The following is a 19,316-nucleotide window of genomic DNA, read 5'->3' as shown; positions in this document are numbered from 1 at the left end:
AACAGTAAGAAGGGAGGGAGAAAGAAAAAGGGAAAGAGGCAGGTTTTCCAAAGGAAGTTAAAAGAAACATTTTAGCCTGGAGAAATAACACAGACAAGAGTGACTGCCGCACATCTGATTCAGATCCCATTAGCCCTTTGGTAAAACGACCAAATAAGGGCAAGGCTGGAAACAGTTTGAATCAATATGGCAAAATCAGTTGTTAGAAGAAGTTCATGAAAGCTGTCACAAACAAAGCATGTCCCCTTTGCTGTACCCTCTGTACCCAGCTGCTGAGTTGGACAAAAAGCTCTTTCCTGACTGAAGCTCCTGCCCAGGCCCAGGCCAAATTCCAAATTTCCTCAATTTTTCCCTCTCTTCTTTACCCAGATTCCCCTGACTGTTGCTCCTCCTACTCCTGCCCACTCTCCCCAGCTTGCTCTTAGTCAGGCATTACAACCCTAACTATAATGAATGTAATGGTCTTAACTCCATGTCCTGGTTTTGGCTGGGATAGAGCTAATTTTCTTCCTAGTAGCTGCTATAGTGCTGTGTTTTGGGTTTAGCATGAGAATACTGTTGATAACACAGGGACGTTTTAGTTACTGCTGAGCAGCGCTTACACAGAGTCAAGGCCTCTTCTGCTTCTCACCCCACCCCACCAGCGAGCAGGCTGGGGGTGCACAAGCAGCTGGGAGGGGACACGGCTGGGACAGCTGACCTCAACTGACCAAAGGGCTATTCCTCACCATGTGACGTCATGGTCAGCATATAAACTAGGGGAAAAGCTGGCCAGGGGTCCACTGCTTAGGACCTGGCTGGGCATCGGTCAGTGGGTGGAGAGCAACTGCATTGTGCATCACTTGGTTTGTATATTATTATTATTTTCTTTTTCTTTTCTGTCCTATTAAATTGTCTTTATCTCAACCCATGAGTTTTACTTTTTTTTTTTTTTTATTCTCTCCCCCATCCCACTGGGGGAGAGTAAGCGAACGGCTGTGTCGTGTTCAGCTGCCTGCCAGGTTAAACCACAACACTCCATAAGATCAGAATTGGGCCTAAGCAAAAGGTATCCAGGTGACGATGACTAATTTAGCAGTCTTCACTGATTGTCCCTTAAGACTAAAACCAAACAACTCCCTACCCATAATGACATCATTCACAATGAGGCACTGTTAATATTATTCCCTGCTAAACCATGTTAATCACCTGGCTTGCAGAGGAGGGTTGTGCATTCATCTGTTAGATATGCAGACTTGGCATGCTCTGGAATATAAATATGAATGTATAGACTATATTCCGTATTTCTTAGTTTCTGACAGAGAATCAGAAACCTACAGCCAGTGTTCCTTTGGCTGCTGCCTTCCTGTTTATACCTGGAAATCTCAAGGCATACACTTTTTCACTGAAGACATTGCATAAACATTGCTCTCTGTCAGAGCCATGCAAATTACAAGAAGCAAATTCATTAGGATGCTAGAAATACTTCCTAATGATTTCAGGTGGGAACCTAGGTATTAACAAATTGCTTACAGTACTTCAGCAGCAATGAAAGAAGAGTCCCAAATGGAAAGTCCCTTACAAACTTTCCCAGTGTTTTGACAAATGAAGAACGAAGGCTTAACTGGCATAACAAGAAATTCACAGTCAGATATAGCCTAATATTTTCAGCATAACCATGTAAGTGTAAGCCATGGCAGTTCAACAAGGGAAGAGGACTGAAAATAAAATTTTCAGGAGTGCTTTGCAATATTCTTTCTCCATTCTACTTCAAGCCAAGTCATCTCTTCCTGGTTTTGACTATTTCAAATCTAAACAATGCAGCCAAACATATGATCTTTATAATGGCCATGATAATGAGCATTATTATAATTATAGTTTGGGACATAATTATAGTTTAGGCGTGAACTGCTGCAAGTTCTTAGACCTATAAAATATTATAAATTATTGCAGATTTTCTGTTAGAAAATTTCCAGAAAAATTAAGCTAATACTTGAAAGTCAGCAGCTCATCTTAGGTACTGGATATTAAAAATTCCACTGTAATACTAGAGCAGTTCCAACCAATGTATAATAAAATTAGAAAACCGCTCAAAGTGGAAACTTATCATTAATACAGCATATGATAAAATGGGAAGTCTGCTGAAGAACAGCCTGTTAATTCCTACAGATCAAGTTAAACACACAAAAATACATTTCTACGCAGTAAGAAATTTCTGCGTATTTAAAGGATATAAAGAACAAAGTTGGGAAATTGACAATATCCACAGCACTAGATCTAACTTTTGGTTAGTGTCAGAACATGGCAACTTCACATACTGTGAGACTGCTCTGACATTAGCCAAGGAAACATTGCAGTCCAGACTCAGAAGTTAGTTATCTATATACTTAAAGCATATTTTACTATGATATCCTGCACAGTTTTAACAAAAAAAAAAAAATGTAATATTGGAGACTGAAAAATAGTGGTTTCAATTGCCATTGAAAATGCTGATTTCTTAAAGGCAGCACAACTGTCTTCTAAGGAAAAACTGGATGCAGGCACTCACACATTGCAGCACTGAAAATTTCTATCAATAATACTAATTCTCCTAGTTATTTCTGCCACTGAAGAAGGATATGAGTTCCATACAACTGTGGCATAAGAATTAAATCAGCTACACATTCTGTTGTATCTAAAGTAATTAATTAATTAATTAAAATTAATCTATTATAATCTTAAAAAAAAAAAAAAACCAAAAATCTACGGAAACCAAGAACACAGACAATGCCATCAGTGGAGGAGGATAATGATATATTTGAATATTGGAATACTGGAAAAATGTATGTTCATAGTCCTTTTCTGAATGCAACATAGGTACACACAGAAACCCAAAAACTCATGAAGGCAATCTCTTAACTGGAAGGTTCTCTAATCTGGACCTTTAGGACACTTTTTGCAGCTCCCAAAAGAGCCAGGTGACTTACCTGGCAAAATGTGCTGGGACTTCCTAGTGATCTACCTGCATGGCTTGCTTTCCTCTGCAAACCAGGATGTGAGGAATCGCATCCCAACACAGAGTTACCAGACAACCCAACTACATACCTCTTGGGCCTGAAAACTAATAAAAAGCTACAGACTAAATAGCCTTGTATGAGAACAGTGGGGTAAAGATGTGGATAAATGATGTATAAAACAGTTAGTAAAACCTCATATGTACCATTAGTCCTTTGAAACAGATTGAACATTTCAGCTCTCTCAATTAAGTTATGCAAGTTGGATTATTTGTTGCCGGTAAATGATAAATATCATTCAAGAGAGGTGGCTTCATTAACTATTGAAGACGCAGAGGGTTTTTGAAAGCCAGGGGTGAAGCTAAGGGACAGTACAAAGATAGATAATATCAATGTTTTCCTAAGTGAAATGATTTCAAAAGGTTTTGAACAACCTATTAACCAAATTTGTGCTACAAATATTTGTTATTAAAACATGAAGAACTCCTCAATTTAGTTCATCATACATTTTACTATCAACCTATTAAAGCAGTGGGTTAAGGAATATTGTCTTTTTTGCTGTCATGACATTTAAATTTTCTAAAAACACTTTGTACATGTTTTTTAAAAGATTTTGTAAAAACTTTTCTTTAAATCTTTTGTGAAAGATTTTCTAACATGCTTTTCTAAAAAGTTTTTTCTAAAAATCTCTTTAAACCTTTTTAATTTTCATCAGTAAAATCCCACAACTATTAGGTTGACTATATAAATTGAAAAAACATATAAAATGATTATATTTTATTATATATAATTATTAATTATGTACTACGATGAATCACAGAACGGTTGAGGTTGGAAGGGACTCCTGGAGGTCACCTTGTCCAACCTCCCTGCTCAACCATGGTCACCTACAGCAGGTTGCCGAGGACCATGTCCAGATGGCTTTTGAATATCTCCAAGGATGGAGAATGCACAAGCTCTCTGGGCAATCTGTTCCCATGCTCAGTCGCCCTCACAGCAAAGAAGTGTTTTCTGATGCATAAAATTTTTCCCTATTTATAAAGTTTTTTCCTTACGCATGTTTTTCTTGTGCGTTCAGACTATCATGCATTCAGACTAAATGCCTACTTGTCATTTCTGTGCATGAGGAGCTGAATTTGTTCATAACCCCTTTTAAAACAACAAAGCCTTTACGATATGAATGCCTGTTCTCAACATGAACACAATTACTTTTTTCAAGAAAATACATAAGTACCAACGAGATTGTTTTTCCCTGCAGTCTGACATTTGCATTTGCTCTGGTTGGACGACTGTCCAAGTCAGATAAATTCCCCTTTATTTGAGCAAGAGTGATTACTCTTTTTTTTTTTTTTCCCAATCTTCACACTCATAAACTTGCATACATATTGCTTGATCAAAGCAAATATGACTCTGCTGATACTCATTATCATATTCTGTTTGTAGTAAGTATTCTACTCACGTAACTTAATCTAAACACTTGATATATTAAGTGTTAGATTAAAGCAGAAAGTCTCCTTTACTATATTATTTACATGTTTTGAATGTGTATCTGTGCCAGAACTGGTTTTAAAAATTGACTTTAAAAAAGTTTTGTGTTCCTAGGTTTTTTCTACTAACATTTATCCATAATACCAAAAGCTGAACTATACTAAACCATTTCTTTTCATCTAGACATATTGCCTAAGAAAAAACCCCACCACATATTCTTCACTTTTCAGAATAAATTTTTGTCATGTTTTCCTTATTCTTTTTTCTGTATTTGTTTTTCTAGCATTCATTTTCTTTCCCTTTAAGCTTTATCTTCTTTTAAAAATACAAAATATGTTTACAAGATATGCCACTTGCTTCTGTTCTGTATGTATGCATATTTTTATATATGTTTTTCAAAAATATATAAGGAATGAAAAATAGAGGAAAAGTCTCTCTACCTTTCATGTGTATATATACGTGTATACGTGGACACAGGCATATGTGTGTGTGTGATGCCCCCAACATCAAACTTGAAATCTTTATGACAGCCTATTCCAAGTATTATACGAGAGTTATCAGAGGATTCGAAGTATTATTAAGGAACAGCCACATACTATTAGTTCCACATACAATCTGATATTAATGTCAGAGACCATCTAAAATTTCACTATACCTCATGTCCTGCCCTTGATTCATTCTAGCATTCTTCATGATTTTGTTTTGGGTTTTTTTTTTTGGTACATGTGATCTTTCTCTCACATGGTTCATTCCATGGATACACGACTAGTTTATCATTCCTCCTAGATTTCGAATTATTTTTCTTGTGCTGTTTTATTGTATTTTGTTTAAAGCTGACAAATGGAAGTAAACTGATGAGACTAAGTTTCTGATTTTGCAAAATACTCAGTGTGAACACCTGCATGCTTATACAGTTATGTAGTTACTTGACTGGGGCCTGATGCACTCTTTATTCTGATTGAGCAACATTCCCTAGAAGATGTACATTTTTATAATGAAATTTAAATTTTAATATTTTATTTTCCATCTGTTAGAAACTTCCTATATTTAACATACATAGTATACAATAGTCAGCTAATCTGCAAATATTCTACTCGTTTGAGCAGAACTCAGTTATCAGTTCCTCCTCCTTATATGCTGAGATAGAATCACATGATATGGGATCATTTTTTTCAAACTGAGGACCAAGAGGAAATAGCTTTCATATTTTATAAAAACTATTGAGAAATTAAACTAGCCAGATCTTGAAATATTAATAGAAACTAACATCAGAGTTTCTGGCTATAATTCAGACTTTCTAGTTGAAGCACCCAGATTCAGAAGAAGGGGGAAAGGAAGTTTTTTTAACATCTTTGTTGGCCTAACTGTAGGCCTTATGGCTTCTCAGATGTTGATCCCATGACTAGCATGCCAAGAAGAAAGTAAGAAGTTGATCAGATCTCTGCTAGCTTCAGAGAGCCCATGGAAATATTAGAGCTTTGTTCCTTGTTTTACAGAACCACAGCTGTTTCCCTTCTAGCTACCAGAAGAAGAGCAGGATTTGTTAACTGAGAACTGTTTTGGAAGTCCTGGATTTATGACAAAGGTGTCGCAGGTGGGCAAAATTTGAATGGCATATAGTACTCGAAGCTGGGAAACCCAGTATCTCAAGAAACATCTGCATTATGCCATGGTTCAAAACTCCTAAATTCAGCGAGCACTGTGAACATCTACCTCGTGCAGACAAATTTTTATTAATCAGTTAACTTCAACACTATGCTGCTTTGACAGGGAGTTCACCTGGTTGCTGCTTGGTCTAAAATCCAGTGAGCACTGGGACAAGTTGTTGCCTTAAGCAGATGCTGACAGTTGCTTTAAGAGACAGCCTCTCCTGGCTCTCTCTCTGAGTTTCTGTTAATATACATAATCTCTAGTTTGAGAAACTAGAACCGAGCTTAGCTCACTGTCTTTGAAAGATTTCTATGTTTTCAAATCAAAATAGCTCCTGTTTCCTTGTCAAATCAAGTCTACACTTTTGCAGGTGTTGTTACTGAAAAAGTTAATTTCTGAACATTACTCGAATAAACACAAACAAGACAAAGCTGGCATGTAATTTATCCCTTGATAGTGGAAGAAAAGCCAGAAGTGCTAGAGAATAATCTGTACCTTGTGGCGTAATCTTACTAGGGGCTGATAGGGCCTAAAGTCGTATCCTTCCTTGGCTGGCCACCCGTCTGCTCCCAGCAAAATGCATCCAAGAAGTAAAACAGCTGACCACCACATAAACATCTTTACAGGTCTGTTCCTGTCAAAATAAAATGTGAAAGTTCAGTGACAGACTGCAATATTACTTCGGCACAAGTCATATAATAAAAGTTTACAATACTGACATTCCATTTGTGGACTTGAATAAATAAATATAGTAGAAATAGGGTAATCTATCTGGCACAACAGCAAAAAGGAAAAGAATAAAAAAGTAGTAGTATTTAGGACCACAGTCTCAATTCAGTTGTGCTGAACTGAACATTTTCTTATCACTATTCAATACTCACAGGAGAGGTTCACTGAGGAAACAACCAGGAAAAGCCTCAGAAAAGACAGGACATAATAGAAAAGCAGCGGTGAAAAATTCATCACTGTTTTTCTCAAATGAAGGAAAAAAGATGATCATCAATGACACATTCATCAACTTTTTCATTTCAATAGTCCCCTGTGATGCACTGTTCACAACCTAAAAGTGTAAAATATCTAGCATACGTCTATCTTTATCTTACCAGCACCAAGATCTAAAATGTAAGCAAAGCACTGTATTTTCTGCCAATATTCTGGAGAAATTTTTAAATTGCATTATTAAAATTATGTATAGTCTATAAGCTTTATTGCATATGTCAGCATTATAAGAATATGGAAATAAGTCTATTAAGACCCCACATCCTGCCCCAGAATTCACTGCAATCAAGTGCAAAATTCAGGGTAGATTATTTGAAAAAACTTTTCTTTGATTGGTTTGGGTTTTTGGTTGTTTCTCTTTCGGAATCCCACAACACATGTTGCAGATGACCTGAACTGGCAAAGCACTACCATGGTAAAAGCACCAGCATTCTACTACTTGTTAGAAACAAATCCAAAATAGCAAATGACATCTTTAAGAACTCTTAGGTCACAAGACACTTCAGGAAACTATGTAAATACTTTTGTATGAGTACTAATGACATTTAGTGAAAGTTGTTTCTCTTCAAAAATAGTTGTTTCAAATGTTGTTGTTGGTAGTTTTGTATATATGTATTGCTTCATACTTGTCTAATGCTATTTTGTGATTAGCAAGAAAAATATTGCCATCCCAGAGGAGACTTTGCAATAATTCTTAACAGATATTTCATAACATTGCAACATAGTGTCTTTTACTTTGAGTACAAAAGGGGTTCAATAACTGTTCTTTGCATAAACAATGGCACCTTGTTGAAATTTGTGTAAGAATGCTAAAAATCACAGATTTCAAATAAACTTATGAAACTTTATTATGATGCACTAAAACCTGAAAGAAACACTATTACATCCAATTTTTCTTCTTATGCAACTCTTAAAATTGCAGACCGCTTACACATTTCACCTTCATAAACTGAAATGTTATATAAAGAAATGAAGAAGGAGGACAAGGCTGTTCTTAATAGTTGATGCAACCTTTTGTTTCATGGAAAGAGAAATTAGCAGAAGGATAGTCACTTCTTTGCAATTTTAATATTAAACCAGAATGTTAAATTAACAATTTCAGACTTTGTATTTTAAAGTATGTCTTAACAGTAATACCAATACCTATCTAGTAGATTGCATACAATATTGTATGCATACAATTATGCACAGTTATAGATCTTGGCCACTTCATCGGCGCTCTGTCCATAAATTTGTCATCCTGCAGTCATCGTAACAACTTAGTTAGTGCTGACTGCAATGTTCCAGTGTATTTTAAATTAGGTTATCAAAAGATTACTTTCTATTCAAATGAACAAAAAAATCTGATTTTTCCAGACAAAACTGGACTGGTTTGATGAGCTAGTCCTACATTATCGATCTACCATGACATGTTAAGATGTGACGCATTAGAACTAAAATTAGGATATTAGATACTGATACTAGAAAGGGAGATACACAACAATCTGGAAGAATACACAGAACTGTTGCTAATGTTAAAGGCCTTGACAAACTTATGTTCTGAAATTTATGAGAAAATCCTTGCAGGAGATGCTGAAAAAATCATAGAGAATTTGTGTCAGAGCTGTCTTTGACTGGAGAAAGACATTATAACTTCATAAAGATAAGATCAGAACTATGGAAGACCTAAAACAACCATACTCACAGATTTTATAGATACATATGGCATAAGAGTTTCCTTATATGGTTCCTAATGGACCTACAAATGTGCATTTCATAAGTCGTTTCAGTACCTATTAGAGATACTCGATATTTATGATTGATATTCAGCACCTGTGTTGAAAGTATCATGCTAAACAGACAACACAGCAAACTGATCCTCATCACTGTCCTGTAATATGGGACAGAGATGACCAACTTCTATGCAGGCTAACTTATACGTAAGTGTTTATTATTTTTTTTCCCTTGTACCTTGCTTCTAATGCACTTATCCTGCTAATGTAGAAATCTCTGATAAGAATAAAGATATACATGAATAAGTACAAAACGTCGTAAGTGTGCCCTAAGAGCCCAGAGTGCGTACAGAATATTGAAGTCTTGCCTAACATTTCCCTTTTTATAGGAAATCAGCTGAGCATAAAATGTGAACAAATTGGGGATCACTTATTATCCTGTATCATTTACACTCATGCTCCTGGCAATACTGTTACACAAACTGTGGTTTTGACTCCTATCATTCTTCATATAGCAGCAGTCCTTGCAGTCACCCGAAGGCAGGGACTACATGGAATTAATTCATGTGGAGATATCAAAGGTATTAAACGGACTTTAGCCTTATTTCTATTCACAGTCTTAGGATTGGGATCCTGCATACGTCTGCTACCCTTCTTTGGGGACTAGTCTACCAAACTTGGTAAAACCACTTAACAGTTGCTGTCTGTTTCATTCTCATTCCAGCTGAATTCTACCAGCCTGCCTAGCTTTCATATTTTTAATTCAAACTCAAGCTTGAGATTAATATACCACACTACTCTGACACCACTCATCTTTTGTTCCACAAAAAACAATCTCATTCTGGGTCTCCCTGTTAATAAAATTTAAGATCTCTTCTCATTTATCATTGCTTACTCCAACAGTTCCCACTTCAAGTACCATTTTTTGGTACTCTGGCTTTTCTAATATACACAGTAGAGGTGTCTCTCCTAGGACATCTCTTGCAGAATAAATTAAGCAGTGAATGATTTGAAACAAAGACAACAAGCTCTATTACAGAGAGGTATTTTACATAAATAACTTAAGGCTGGTTCTTTTATACCCATTCAGTAAATGGATATTGAAGTGATGATAGAAAGTGACACAGTGAATAAGTTTTCTTGGGTTCCCCTCGTAATTCCATCAAAACAGAACTGCTGATTCGATGTTCTGGTGGACCTTTACTATGGGGTTATTACAACAAATCTAGCTCACTGACTTGAAACGCTGGAAAATATTATTTCACAACTCTGAGAATTCAAGTATGTCATGGAATGGCATTTTCTTTCACTGCCTCTGTGTTAGTTCTCAGTATCAGTGTTATTGGAACAATAAGTCCATTACAAGAGAAAAAAAATAAGAAAAAAGAAAAAAAAAAGAAAAAAACCAGAATCTTGACTTTTCATCTTGAAGAAAACACCCCTTTATTTGTGTTTCTTGAGAAAAAGTCTTTGAAAATAGTTTATTGTTAACTTTCAAGGTCAGAATCAGATTAGTTTAGCAGTTATACATGCTAAAACGAGCTATGCACAGTTGAACATTTGTCCCCTTTGTGCACTTGTGGAGTATCTCTCCACACAATGAAAATTAGATTGGAGAACAGTCATTTCACAGAAGACGGTAAGGGCAGCCACATTCCACCACCCTCCCATCTAAACTGCATATATTTTAGCCTCGTGTGGCGTAAAAGAATGGAGTCCTTATAGTTTTGAAAATTGTTTGACCCCGAAAGGCTTCTCCTTTGTACTTGTCCACAAGAAGAGAAAATTATTACATGCTCAGTTTCTGACTTCATCGCCTGTTACTTGGATGAACACTTAAAATGTAAATTAAAGAAGCCAGCTTTTTGGACAGATGCCACCTAAAATCCCAAAAGTATGCAGGGTGTCTGCAGTTCTTCTTTGCCTTTCAGAAATTAAAAAACAAAAAACAAAACCCAAAAATCTATTTTTTTCAAAGTATCATAAATTTTCAATTGAATTTATTACACAACTTCAGTAGTTATTTATTTAAAAACTACTACCAAAAACCACAGTTCTCCTTAAAACAATGTTATTACTGTTTATTTATGATCTGTCCTTAAAGACTTACATTGCTAAAGAGTTGAATTAAAGAGATGGAATAAAAATGAGTTTTCAAAGCTTCATTACAACTCTAGATTTTGTTGCTGCGTATAGTGGAACAGAAGGACATACTGTATCAATTCTATATATTTATGACACCTAAAATAACTTGCTTCTAATTTCTATTTGGAGGTACCGCACAAATGGTAAGTTAAGGATTTTTGTGCATTTCTTTTAACTTTTTTATATTATCAAACAATCAGAAATTGTGTTTTTAAAGGATGCTTATATCATGCACTCTGGGGCAAAGTGACATCTTCCTGAACTCAAATTTCCATTATTGATCTAGATCTTGTTTACTCGTTGATTATAATCTGTTTGGATAACATTTTCCTGTATTTTTAACTTAATGAATTACATATTTGTATAGCAGTTGCTTTCAGTTTTTTATTACAGGACTACTTTTATTTTCACTTCTATTTTTTTGTTTGTTTCAAGTCATGGTGGACAATACTGAGTTTTAAATTGTCAGAAACTTTTTCATAGATTGTTAAATCTGAATATATGAATGACTACAGTTACTTAGCATGCTTTTATTAAGTGCACAGGATATTATATAAAATAATATATCTTTCACAAGAACTGGAGATAAGTAGGCTTAAGGAATTTCAGGGTCAAACAAATGGTTAATGCAGTTAAATGTTATAATCAAAACTATGTTTCATAGGAAAATACTGAAAATCAAAGATTTTAAGCATTATTAATACAGATGTCAATAAACACTTTGAAATATGAGAGTTCACAAAATATAGAGCTCCTGAGTACAAGCAACTTAGTCTTTTGTATTTTTCTGCTATCACCGTTCGGAAAAGTGGAAAAAAAAAGTTCTACTTTGATCTCCCAGACAGTATATATATTTCTGAGAACTTTGGAAGGGGCAGGGGCGATGGTGTGTGCGCCTCAATCAAAGATGAATAAGGCATTAATCTCACTTTCTGTTTCTCAGGGGACTTAATACAAACTGAAACTTAGGATCTGAATTAAGCAGCTGCACAGCCAGAGCAGACAGGGGAGAGGCCAGCTTTGAAAGAAACATTCCAAGAAATAAGCAAGTGTTATTCAATTATATTTGACCATTTCAGTGAAACACTATTGAACAGATATTTTTCTTCTTGGGATTGTCACATCACTGAGGCATCACCCAGAAAGTAGTATAGTGAATTTGCTCGTGCTGTGAAAGTTGTGAAGTCGGATTGTCAGGCAGATACCTTCCTGACCTTTACCATTTTTTCCAATGATGTGTTTCTTCACACAACATACTTAAGTAAATATAAGCTCCACATATCTTACATAGGTCTTACATACCTGTAATGATTTCAAGATAAGACAAGATAACAACTTACGTGTTGATTAATATCATTATGAATAGTCTGCCATTTTCTAGACATCTTGATTGAGTATCATCTGACATCTTTTGGTCTTCTGAAATTATTTAAGTTATTTCTAAAGCCTTGCAGAAATAACTAGTTCCACCCCATATTTTCACCACTCTAATGTTTGAAAGTTCTTTATCCTACATGTTTATTTTACTTTTCACCCACTTCACCAGGGGCTGTCATTAAGCAGCTATTAATCAAAATGTACCCTGTATTTCCACAAACCTTGCTCCAATTCTTTATTTGCACCAAGCACTGATGTGATACTGTAAAGAGAGGCAAATACTGTTTAATAACTACTTATTATTAAATTGGTGGCCAATGGTAGATGCTTAAAGGATAAGTAAAGAAATGAGAAGAGAATGAACAAGTTAGTATATTCCCCCGAGCCCATTTAGTGCCTGAGCTAGAAACTGCAGCTAGCCAATTTGTCTATTATCCACTGATGGACTATAGCTCCGTAAGTTTATCTGCTTCCTTTTTTAATTTATGTACGTTTTTATTTCCATAACTTTATGTGGGTGTGAAGAGTGTTGCTTCTTTATATTCATAGAACTATGTTTGGAAATCTGATGAGTTTATTTGATTTATTTTGTTTATTCTCTCTTCAAACAGAGACCAATCTGTACCTCTGGGTTCTCTTGTTTCTTTCTCTGTACATTCCTCATTGTATTACATTTTAAGGAATTTAACCAGAGACTAATACAGTACTTAAGACAGGGGTGCACCAAGCACTTAGATATCACGGTATTTTCCTTGTCATTCAATATTCCTTTCCCAATAATTGTCATAATCTAAAACATTTTAATATACATATGATTTATAATACCAATTATAATAATATATTTTATAATTTGTTATATACATTTATATTTATGTAATAAAGTATATAATTTATAATATAATTTATAGGTTAAAATATAGAGAGAAATAAAAAATATTTCAGCATGTATTTTAGTATAGATATGATTTGTCTGCCACTAAACACTGACCTGAAATTCTCAGAAAACTATTAACAATAACTCCCACATCTTATGTCCTACGAATGCAAACAGCTAATTTGCAGCTATCCATTGCATGTAAATAATTAGAGTGGGGTGGTGGGTTTTCCTCATTTTATGTAAATAATTAGGGTGCTGTTTTTTTTTTTTTCTCATGTGCATTAATTCTCTTATTAACAATGAGTTTCACCTGCTGTTTCATCATGAAATTGATGTATATTGTGGGATTCTTCTGGGTTGTTCTCTGTCAGCCTTAGAGTTGCCTTAAAAGCTGAGGAGGGATAAAGTGAAGGATATGGAACAGATAATGGTTACTCCGTATTTCTCACTGTAAGTAACTTCTTCAGTATCAAATTTAGACTTTCCTTTCTGATTCTCAGAAAGCTCTGTCATCTTACTTTTTAGCCTGTTTCCAGAGCACTCATGAATCTGATGCACACTGCAGTTTTCTCACTATCGACTTCTCTCCGTTTCAGTTGCTTCTGGAACTTTTTGATAAATTATTATCCATAAGAGGATCCTTTTATTCCGTGACAAATTTGTTCCTTAAAACCCTTGCATGAGGAACACTGCTGGGAGAGCTGTATCTTCTGAACTGGCAGCTAGAAGACCTTAGGGCATCTCACTTACCTTATGGTCTCAATTCCCTTACCTACATGAGGCAATTCCTCAAGCAAGTAACCTGTTCTGCCCCATAGAATTTGTAGCTTGTGTTACTGTTCTGTCATCTTCTTTTCATAAAATTTCCAAAATCATTATTATATTGAAAACCTCTTTATAACAATATTTACACATGTATTCAGTTTGCAGCCATTCATACAGAAACACTTGCTTATGATTTAGTTGTCTTATGAAGGTATATATATTCTTCAAGCTGACCCTTATCACTGGGATGGGGGAAAAATGCACTGTTCAAACCAGAATTGCAAAGAAGAAAGATTTAATCAACCTTTTTCTACTGAAACTTATGAAGTGCAAGTATGAAATATTTTATTTCATTAAAGAAAATTCTATTTGGTAAAATTCTCCTTGGTATACACTCTTTATTAAAAATGCAGTCATTGAATAAGTTTGATACAATGCAATCAAACACAATTTAGTCTGCTCAGCAGAGCAACTGGGGCTAATCTTCTAGCCTTGAAACTTTTGGACTGTCTTAGAAGTGGTTTATGCTGCCAGACGCTCAATTATACTTAAATCACTATTTTACTTATCAAAAAAAGGGCAAAATACCATAAAATTATATATGACCTCTACTTAGCTTAGGCTGTTGATTTTACAGCATTAGGGTCTTTATGTTTCCAAATCTGGTAGCTGATGCTGGATAATCTTCAATATTTCTATTGCCCTCAAACCTTCAAATAGTGTTAATAACGGGCATCGGATTCAAATACACATCCAAACTCTGAGGCAGTCTTACATAAACTGACTATCCAACCTCTTTGAACTTTAGCTATCACTAGTAAATTCAATATACATTCTTTGGTAAGCAAAGGCACCTTAAACCGATACATATCAGGACTTGGACACTATACTTCAATATGCATATGCAGAAAAAACAGATACTTACAGTATTTGTGTGTGATGCACATTGCCTGCTTTATCTTAAAGCTAATGACAATATTACAGTCAGTAAGAAAGGAATAACTGCTTTGAAAATAATTGGTTCATTTATTCAGCTCCTAAGCCACCAGCAACAACAAATTTTGGGGGTGGGGGAAAATACTGCTTATCTATTTTTATTTCCATAAAAGGGTGTGTAAAAAGTAGTATACCAATTAATTCAAATATTTTTCAGTGTTTTTTTTTTTTAAGCAAAGAATACAAGATGAAAAGTTCACAGCATTGCCACAGTTATCCCTGTTGATGAGCTAATCACCCCTGAGTTTGAGAGAATTTCTTTCAGTTCTTGAGAAAATGCAATGCGAAACTATCTCCCTTTTCTCTCCTAAGGCTTTTCACCCTTGCAAGTTCAATATCTTGTGGAAAACAAAGTAAATCCCAGTTCTGACACCTTCCTTATGAATATCTAATCATGATTAATATATTCTAGAATACCATGGTGAGTGCTTCCTCTCAAAGTTTATTATGCTTTCTAAATCTTCTTAGCAGTTCATTGGTAAAGTAAATCCTGTTCTCTGCCTGACTCTTCCTTTGGAATTGTTGGACCAGGAGAGATGTTGCTATTTTGAGAGTTTAGCAAATATATACTAAGCACTATTTTACCTCTCCCCATGCTGTAATCTTCACAAAGACTGAAAAAATATCACACTATACACAACCAGTTCCAAATGTGATAGTTATATATACATACAGTATATTAAAAAAAAAATCTAATTAATGAAAGCTGGCTTAGCCAGAGTTTATATGAAGAGTGAAAATATGTATCTAAATATGAGAATGCCCTATTTTAAAATTTATATATATTTAAAATTCAGGAATTTTTAACTTTCAAATAAATTCTTTCCAAAACTCCCCAGCTATTGTGCTCTTGTTCTGTGTTACTAAGTGGTGACTAGCCAGGATATTTGTTATTAAGAACAGAGACATAATTCATTTGAAAATACAACCGTTCCACTTCAATAAACTGATTTAATCAACTTAATGCACCTACAAAGTATAATAAATGAAATTTTAAATACTGGCTAGATCACCACATTCCTCCTACCTTTAAGAGAAAAGACACATCAGATATTAACCTGACATTATTTAAAAGGTCATTTTCAACATATCAAGGAGTAGTACTGTATACCCTCGGGACACGTCAGTCTTTGTCTTTTACATACTATTAAACTGAAAAAAAAAAATAGAATAAAATTCATTGTCGATTTTGTGTGGATCAGAGAAAGAGTGTAAGCTCAGACACCATATTCAGTGTTATTAATAGGTTTATAACACAGCTACAGTAACAAATATAAACCGTGCTTCATTGCCCATGACTTTGAACGCTTCATTGTATATACTGATAGATGCAAATACCTGTCAGGAAAGAATACGCTGCTACCTTCCTTAAAAAGCTTTTATCTACCATTATGGTTTCGTGGCAGAAAGGCATCTACCAACGAGATATTTTTTGTATAAACAGAGATTATTATATTGCATGAACTTTGAACAAGTAGCAGAAGTTTTAGCCAAAAGTGCGTCTTCTCCCATTAGCCTGCCTCCACTATACCACACACGAGTGCTTCCACATCTTTACGCGCAGTCTGCGTCCTCAAAAACCTCACAACAAACACCTCCAAGCTATCACAACAAAAATGGGGCTCTTACAAAGTAATCACAGTATCAGATTCTCTCTACAAATGCAGCCATAATCCATATCTAGCAAAGTTCGTCCTCGTTAAAATGCTACGTGGAAAGCAGATCACAGCGTCGTGACAGCAGCTCTCTCCCCCAGGACCTGCTGCCAGCTTTCACGCACACCACACCTCATGCTGTCACCCTCCAGTTCTCCTCCAGAAGTGGCAGCCACACTCTGAACCGGAGTTGTTAGGTCACCTCAACTATGTACAGCAGGCTTGGGGCTTGCAACAGCGAAACGCAGCGCTACCACGGCAGCCAACAGCTCGTGCATCTGTGTACCAATCTGTTCTGTCTCTCAGCAGCTACTTTATGCGGCTTGCAGCCACCGACTACACAGGCACATGCTCTTCATCCTTCACCCACTGAAAGAGGCTGGCACAGTCATTTCAGAACAGCCAGCGATGCCGCTGACAGCTCATGTGCTGGAACACACAAGCAGAGAAGTACGTTTTTTTTAAATCTCACAAAAAGCACTCACCATGCCAGATGAATCCTGCCTTCTGCTGACTTCTGTCCATCTCTCCCTCACTCCTTCCCTGATTTAAATTGCAAAACTATCATGCTGCACAAGTAGAAGGTGGAGTGCAGACCCTTGCGCTCCTGGTCCCGTACTACCACACTTGGTCTTTGTGTAGATACTACAAATTATGTTAGGTGGCTCTGAGACGTATCCCCGGGGCACCTCCACGGTGATCAGCCAGCACAAGGGCCAGGTTTTCCTTGCCTTTCGCTGTTACTCCCTCCCTGCCTTCACACTGCTCGCACTGCCGGGTGCCAGCACGTAACAACAGGAGCCCAGGCAGCGAGCACCTGCGGGGGGACGCGAGCGAGATGCATCTGCCCGGGGCTTTTCTCAAAGAGCTTCTTTGGATCTGGGCCTAAAGGCTTACAGGTGGCTCTCGGCAGCCCAGATGCAAGCAGCCTGAGTGCGGCAGGGGCATTTCTGAAAGGCCAAAGCACCTGGAACATGGATGCAGCAGGGACACTTATTAGGTGAAGTCTTTGTTGCTAAACTTCATGCTCTGATTTAATCTTACCATTTTAAGTATCTTTATTTATTTAAAGGATAACAACAGATGTCTTGGTGTCAGTGACCCAGGTTTCAATGAATTACAATGAAATGAGAAATAGCAATTTTAAACCTTTTTTATCATGTTCCTCACACAACCTCACAACGGCAATCTCACAATTTCTTTAATATTAGAGAAAGCAGAAGAAAATGAGGGTACTATATTTCAACATATCCCAGAGGAGCTTGTTTTAAAAGAACTGAGTTGTGCGTATTGATCTAAGTTTTTCCTAAGGCTTCAGTATCAACCTCAGGAAACTGGTGTATTCACCATCACCGATATAGGCAAGTGCTAGTTCATGGGAGTTACACTGTCAGCAAGGCAGTCTCTTTCTTCCCTCATTAAGGAAGCTTGTTACAGCTGGTTCTTCAATAGCCTAGAGAATTTATGTTTATCATCATGGCAGTGTCTGAACCGATGGGAATTCAACTGGTTTATGTTATGAAATCAGAAATAAAAAATCTGCCAGCTTAGAACTCAGGCAAATATTTTGGTACTGTTAACATTTTACAAAATTTGCAAATTAACACTTAACATAACATTGTGTAACTGTGTGCTCTGTGCATGCTAGAAAAGATAAATACTTTGTTTTTCAGGTTTTTGATTTAGTCTTCTTACATAAAATACTGCAAACATGAATTAAATGTAAGAAACAACAGCTGCTGACACTCCCATATTAAATTAAGCATATTTTTGAGCACATATGCTATCCTATAGAAGGCAAAATAGCCACTCAAGATATAACTTTTTTTTTTAAGAGGTAACCTGCTAAATTAAAGACTGAAATTCCTCCATATTTGCTATGATATGCTAATCTACCACCCCTACTTCTCTGTTTTGTTATTCAAGGAAATTTTGGGGTTTGGCAAAACATTACTTACCAACAAAAACATTGAAGCCTTAGTGTTATTAAGCTCCTTGAATGAAGGCTAAACCAGGATATGCCTACCATTAATTCAAACTACCATGATAATTTAGAGAACCTCTTTCTATTAAGTAAGTATTCTGGTTAATATTACGATTTTATCCCACTACTTCTATGAAACTTGCTCTGTTGAAGTGCTCTAGCCAACAGAGATGGGTCCCCTCTTTCTTACCCAGTGAAAGAGATTTTTCAATAACTCAGCTGGTTTCAAGTCAACCCACCTGGAGGCTGTGGCTCAAAACCACCATGAAAGTGGCAAAGAGGGGAACTGACAGGTTTGGGTTTTTTACCTCTAATGGAGTTTGAAGTAATAAAAAAAATTATAAAGGACTAAAGAAGGAAAACAGGTGCTAAAAAACAAACATGTAAAGAGAGAGGTAGTTTGGGGCAGGGGAAATAGTGTTTCAGCAGCCTTTGTAGCATGGGAAGACAGCCAGAGGACATATCAGAGAGAAATGCGGTACGGGGAAGTCTATGGCATGCAAGGAACCAGGAGCTCCCTGCCTCCTTAAACACAGATGAACAGTTCGCAGAAGGACATGGATGCACCCTGGTGTGATGGAGAGGAGTATACACAACAGCACAAACCCTGATAGGAAATATCAAATCGTCAAACTGCAGAGAATAAAGATGCACGTGGATTTTGGTATCACTGGATCGAACCACAATTTAATCAGT

The 19,316-nt window shown here is 36.1% G+C and overlaps 1 protein-coding gene across 2 annotated transcripts in view; it reads right to left on the bottom strand.

Moving 5' to 3' along the window:
- The window catches only part of FSTL5 (follistatin like 5), a 326,873-nt gene that overhangs the window by 291,348 nt on the left and 16,209 nt on the right, over positions 1–19,316 (bottom strand). For both annotated transcript variants that reach the window (XM_087737586.1, XM_087737587.1), the window contains exon 2: positions 6,606–6,744. In XM_087737586.1, coding sequence (XP_087593712.1) covers positions 6,606–6,728 — 123 coding nt within the window. In that variant the 5' untranslated portion in view covers positions 6,729–6,744. The remainder of the gene's footprint in view (positions 1–6,605; positions 6,745–19,316) is intronic.

The sequence above is a fragment of the Nipponia nippon genome, unplaced genomic scaffold, assembly GCF_047370975.1.
Source record: "Nipponia nippon isolate SJK-2023a ecotype South Korea unplaced genomic scaffold, ASM4737097v1 scaffold_6, whole genome shotgun sequence".
NCBI lineage: Eukaryota > Metazoa > Chordata > Aves > Pelecaniformes > Threskiornithidae > Nipponia > Nipponia nippon.
The sequence above is the reverse complement of the archived record's forward strand: the minus strand, read 5'-3'. Positions and strand labels throughout refer to the sequence as shown.